At 43.7% G+C, this 5,594-nt stretch overlaps 1 protein-coding gene across 1 annotated transcript; it reads left to right on the top strand.

Moving 5' to 3' along the window:
• Positions 1-4,192: 4,192 nt before the first annotated feature.
• LOC123082669 (CRIB domain-containing protein RIC4) lies at positions 4,193-5,226 on the top strand. Its single transcript, XM_044504955.1, has 2 exons — positions 4,193-4,502; positions 4,598-5,226. The coding sequence occupies exons 1-2, from the start codon at positions 4,334-4,336 to the stop codon at positions 4,924-4,926; spliced, it is 498 nt and encodes a 165-aa protein (XP_044360890.1). The 5' UTR covers positions 4,193-4,333; the 3' UTR covers positions 4,927-5,226.
• The last annotated feature ends 368 nt before the right edge of the window (positions 5,227-5,594 follow it).

Here is a 5,594-nt window from a genome sequence, read left to right as displayed (position 1 = left end):
ATGAGCTTTCTATCATGCTTAATGAAGTTGCTCAGGCCAATCATTTGCAAGGAATTTCTCTAGGTCCAAACTACCCTTCTATTCATTCTCTCCTTTTCGCTGATGACCTTTTGGTCTATGGACAGGCTACTACGCAGGAGGCTCAGACTATGTCAGATTTGATTCAGCACTTTTGTTCCCTTTCTGGTCAAACTCCTAATTGGGACAAATCTGCTATTCTGTTTAGCACACATACTCCTCATAATGTTATTACTGATATTAAACATATTTTCCCAGTGCCTAATCTTGATGATAGATTCACACACCTTGGTCATCCATTGATTTTACCTGCAAAAAATAGAGCCTCTGCTTACAACTTTGTAATTGATAAGTTCTCTAACAAGCTGCCTTCTTACAAAGCTAATATGCTCTCTCATGCAGCTCGTCTGGAACTTATTAGGTCTGTTTTTTCTGCTATTCCGGTCTATTACATGGCAAATATTTTATTCTCCAAAAAGCTTATTGCTAAGCTCACAGCTATCATTAGAACTTTTTGGTGGACAGGTATTAAGGAAAATGGCTCAAGGAAAGGACTATGTCTCAGAGCTTGGAAAGATATAGCAAATTCAAAGGAAGAAGGAGGTCTAGGGATTAGAAATCTTAAAGCCGTTAATGAAAGTCTCATCATTGCGGCAGCTTGAAGGTTAGCAAACAACCTCTCTTCTCACTTATATTGTATTCTTCAAGCTAAGTATTTTCCTACTACCACAATCTGGAGGGCAACTTCTTCTCCTCCTAAGTCTGGGTTTTGGGCTTCAATTTTAAAAATGCTCCCCAGGCTTACTCAGCATGCCTTCTATCAACTTACTAAAGGCAACATTTCTTTATGGAGCATGCCTTGGTGTCCTCTTTGGAGGTCTATTCATGATTTCCTTGTTCCCCAAACCACAGGATTTGTTTATCCTTCTTTGGTTAGTGACCTGTGGCTCCCAGGACAAAAAGTTTGGAACCATGAACTTATTTTTAATTTGTTTGATCAAACTTTTGCTTCTCAGGTCATTGCTATAGACATTATTCATGACGATATCGATGATCTTCTTTGTTGGCCTTTGGCCACTAATGGCATTTGTTCTCCTAAATCTGCTTACAAGCTTTGTTTGCAGGAGATTCACAACAATCCTATTACAGCTCCAATGCAGGTGTCTTCAGAAGTCAAGAACTTGCTTACGATTATTTGGCATGATAAAAACCTATTGCCAAAAGTTCAAACCTTTGCTTGGAGACTGTTGAGAAGAGCTTTGCCAACAGGTATGAGAGCAGGTCGTTTTTCTGTTCATATTTCTCAGATTTGCTCCAGATATGGCATGCAAGAGGATGAATTGCATCTTTTTTTCCTTTGCGACTTCGCAAGGGCAGCCTGGTTCTCTAGCCCCTGGTTTCTTAGATCACATGCTATAGTTCAGGGCCTCAATTCTGTGCATTCAGTTATTGCTCGGCTTCTCTCCTTTAATCACCCTCATGCTTCTTTAAAAAATATTCTTAATTTCTTATGGTGCATGTGGAAAACTAGAAATGATTTCCTGTTTGAGCGTAAGAAGCACCAACCTTACCAGGTTCATATTTTAGCTGCTGCCTTGGATCATTACTTGCAGAATGATTCTTTGCTTCATTCGAACAATCCTAAAAACCTGAACAGCCAGCATGTGTTGCATCATTTGCCCCCTCAAGGTAGCACTATTAAGTCTGTTATGCTCCTGAAAGGTCCAAAAATCTACACTAATGCTGCTTTTAAAACTAAGAAAGCTCCAGGCATTTATAACGGACAGCCTCGAACAGGCATTGGGGTGTATTTCTGTCTTCCTTTATCCCAAGGAGAAATAAACATTCAGGTCCAAGCCTCTGCTCTGCCAACAACTACTCCTCTCCAAGCAGAAGTGATTGCAATGGAGTTTGCATCATACTTGACGAACATCCTGCAGATTCAACATCATGTCTTCTTAACAGATTGTCTTACACTTGCTTCGGTGATTGCTGCCAGGAACTTTTTGCACTCTGCTGCGCCCTGGAACATCCGTAAAAATCTAGCTAATATTTTCAACTTAACGTCTCATATGCAGGCTCAGATTTTTCATGTTTCTAGGAATGACAATGGAGTGGCTCATAATCTTGCCAAGCAGGTCTTTCAGAACAGCTACGGAATGCTTATGGAATGTTCCCATAATTCCCATACAAATGCTCCTTGCCCTGTTATTTCTTCCTTGCAGAACATTGCTCTTTCAGGTTTTCATATACATAAGGTATACTGTTTCTAATGTCCTGTACTAATTTTGCAGATTAAAATCTCTATGACTCTTTTTCCAAAAGATATTCTCACGGTGCTATCACAGTCAACAGGACGACGATTCACTATTTCTCCGGGAGATCACTTCTCACTCTGCGCTTCATGTGCTTCCTTCTCATTAGATGGTCTCTATATGAAGGACTTTATGTATCTTTAGCTCTCCCTATGTTTCTTCTTTTATTACTTAGCAAGCAGATGTTCATCTGGTTGATCCCCTTTCAACCTATCTTTGCTTCTTTCTCCAGCTACTCTGTTTTGGCTGTTCTCCTCTTCTGATATTTAGGCCAATGTAATATCTCCTGTACTATGATCAATGCTGGAAATGGAATTGGGCACCCTCTGGGTGCCTTGCTTTGTTCAAAAAAAAAGCAGACTTGGACTAATTTAATTCTCCTGCTTTCTTCTGATGATTAAGGTACGTCTGAAAAAGGATCCCTCTCGCGCCATTTTGCCCTGCTTTTTCGCTGAGACAGGCGTGTTTTGTTGGGTTGGAGGCTTGGAGCAGCAGAGACGAGGACTGTTTAACCTCACCAAAATCCTATTATGAATTGCTGGTGTAGATTTCATTCGGATCAGATCATCATCGAGGTTGCCCTTTTCATTTTGCACAAACAAAAATAAGGTCAAAAGGGGGACCCTCAAGAATCTCAAAAGCAGGCAGGCTTGTTTCCCTTTTTCCATTCCTTGAATTTTCTGAATTATTCAACCTGCACGCGGCTAATGGTTGTACGTACGCGTCACGTTGGACCTGCCGCACAAACATTTTACTCGCGCGTCATGAGCCCATGACACGTCCAGAGCATGCCCTGTTAATCTGCAAAATCCAGCCTATTTGGTTATCGGGAATTTTGAAGGATAAAAAATTTGTAGGAAAAAATCTTTTAGAACATTTGGTTTGTAGAAATGAATTTCGTATGATAGGAACCAGTCCTTCACATTCTCAAAAAAGAAAAACATTAGCCTAGACTCAATGAAAAAGTTTCTATCCTATGAATGAAATGACATCCCTTTCTCTATGGAACTAAGACACCTATTCCCATGATATTTCTATCTTATGAACCAAAGAAGCCTTCATATGAAACATATCTGTTTCAGTTTTCTTAATGAATACTCTTTGCAATAACTTTTTTTCGCTATGTGCATCCTCGGGTGCTGGCGACCGGGAGAGTTCAACCATAATCTCAAGTCGCACTTTTACATTTTTCTTTTGCGATGACACTTTTACATTCTTTTCTACAAAAGCATAACTTTTTTTGGACGGGACCTCGTCAAGTGAGTAGGGTGCTCCTGCGATTTCGTAATGAAAAATAAATTTGGTCTAGTTTATATGAGAAACTAGGTCGAAAACCACACTTCCACACCCCGCAAAAAAAAAAAAAACCACACTTCCACAACGAATTGGCACACCTCCTAATTGTGTAATTCACATCACCGCACCCGCCCAAAAGGATTGACACAAAAAAGAGGCCGGAGGAGAGACATCTCTTTGTGTGCGTGCTGCATCCACTAGCGAAGTGATGGCGCCAAATCAAGCTCAATCAGCAGCACCCTTTTGAAAGGAATTTTAACGCAATTGATTGATGTGCACGTCGCAGCCCCAGCACCAGCAACAACACAAAAGGAAACCAAACAATTAGTCCACGAAGATCGTTCCTGATTGATCTGCATGATACCATACTACCAAAATTAACGTATGATGATGCTCTCTCTCTCTCTCTCTCTCTCTCTCTCTCTCTCTCTCTCTCTCTCTCTCTCTCTCTCTCTCTCTCTCTCTCTCTCTCTCTCTCTCTCTCTCTCTCTCTCTCTCTCTCTCTCTCTGCTTTCTGTCTTTCTCTCTCACCAAACCTTGCCTTGCCTTGCTTTCCTTTGCTCCCTTTCCCTTGTTCCCCGTGGCTATAAGACACGCCGAGCCAAGAACAGAACACCATTCTGCATCTTTCTTCCTCCACGTCTCATCCTCTGTACCCTCCGTCAGAACCTCCGTTCTCTTACTATCAATCGTCTCCGGCTCCGATGAAGGACCGCCGCGGCGGCGCCGGCTTCCCCTTCTCCATCGGCTGCATGTCGCAGTCCGCCGTAGCTGTTGCCGACCCGCTCGACAAGAAGCCGCAGGCGCCAGCGCCACAGCAGGCTGACACCCCCTCCTCCTCATCCACCAACACCACGGCGGCCACCGTACAGGGTATGTACTTCCTCATCACAATTCATATGAAGGTCCATGCCACAGGTACTGCACATACTAACAGCAAGCAGAACACCTACCGGGGTCTATTTCAGAGAGAGGCGCCGGAGAAGAAAGCAGCGAGGACAAGGCGAGAACCACGGCGGCGGCGTCAGGGGTCGTCACGGCGGGGGTGCAGCGGCTGCTCAGAGGGATCAAGACCTTCTTCGCGATGTACGACGGCGAGGAGGAGGACGAGGAGGAGGATAGGGAGATCGTGATCGGGTACCCCACCGACGTGCAGCACGTCGGGCACATCGGCTGGGACGGGATCAACAAGGTGGGCGGCATGGTCGGCGCCTTCTCGCTGCCCTCCTCCCTCTCCCTCCGCCAGCTCGAGATCGCCATGGACCCCGGCGCCGCCACCACCACCTGCATCAACTGACCAAACTCTCCTGCCATTGCCATGCCCCTTGAGCTCGAGAAACCACCATCACTAGTGCTAGTAAAAAAAAAGTTTGAGATGACTGGTCTCATCTTTTAGTTCTTCCACGTGCTTGCTGATGATTGATAATTACCTTGTCATTTGGTAAAATCTTTTCTTTTTTAACTTTGGACGAGATAAGAAGCATATGCATAGGTTTGTGTATACTATGTGGAGTGGAGTTGTGTACATACTTTAGTAGATTGTGGGAGCTTCAGCTTGTTTCAACATCTCTACGGGCCATGGGGCCCCTGCTCTTCATCTTTTCCATTGAAGTTGCTCTTAAACCAGATGGTAAAATCTTGTCAGGAGTGATGGTGATTAATTGCTGCTGCTGCTGCTGGTACTACAATAATAGTGGTGCAAATCATTCAAGTCTTCATGTTTGTTGGACTATAACATGCATGCCGCCATGCGTGCACGCATCTCGTACTACTGCTAGTACTGCATAATGGTTAAGGCCAATTAACTCGTGTGTTCGTCATAGACATGGCCAGATGCCCAGATGGTACATGCAGTACTGCCAATGGGACACTTGTCTCAAGCAAATGAAAAATAATCTTTTGCAGTCCATGAGTGCAGAATCATGGTAAAATCTGCTTTAAGCTTAGACAAGGAACACAAATTCA

This window comes from Triticum aestivum, chromosome 4A (assembly GCF_018294505.1).
Source record: "Triticum aestivum cultivar Chinese Spring chromosome 4A, IWGSC CS RefSeq v2.1, whole genome shotgun sequence".
In the NCBI taxonomy this organism is placed as follows: domain Eukaryota; kingdom Viridiplantae; phylum Streptophyta; class Magnoliopsida; order Poales; family Poaceae; genus Triticum; species Triticum aestivum.
This window is presented reverse-complemented; position numbering and strand designations above follow the sequence as displayed.

What these genes read in the sequence shown, in the direction of transcription:
- LOC123082669 (XM_044504955.1), top strand. Translation starts at nt 4,334, where the DNA reads ATGAAGGACCGCCGCGGCGGCGCCGGCTTCCCCTTCTCCATCGGCTGC. An exon ending in CACGGCGGCCACCGTACAGG is followed by an intron (nt 4,503 to 4,597) that starts GTATGTACTTCC and finishes GGTCTATTTCAG; the next exon opens with AGAGAGGCGCCGGAGAAGAA.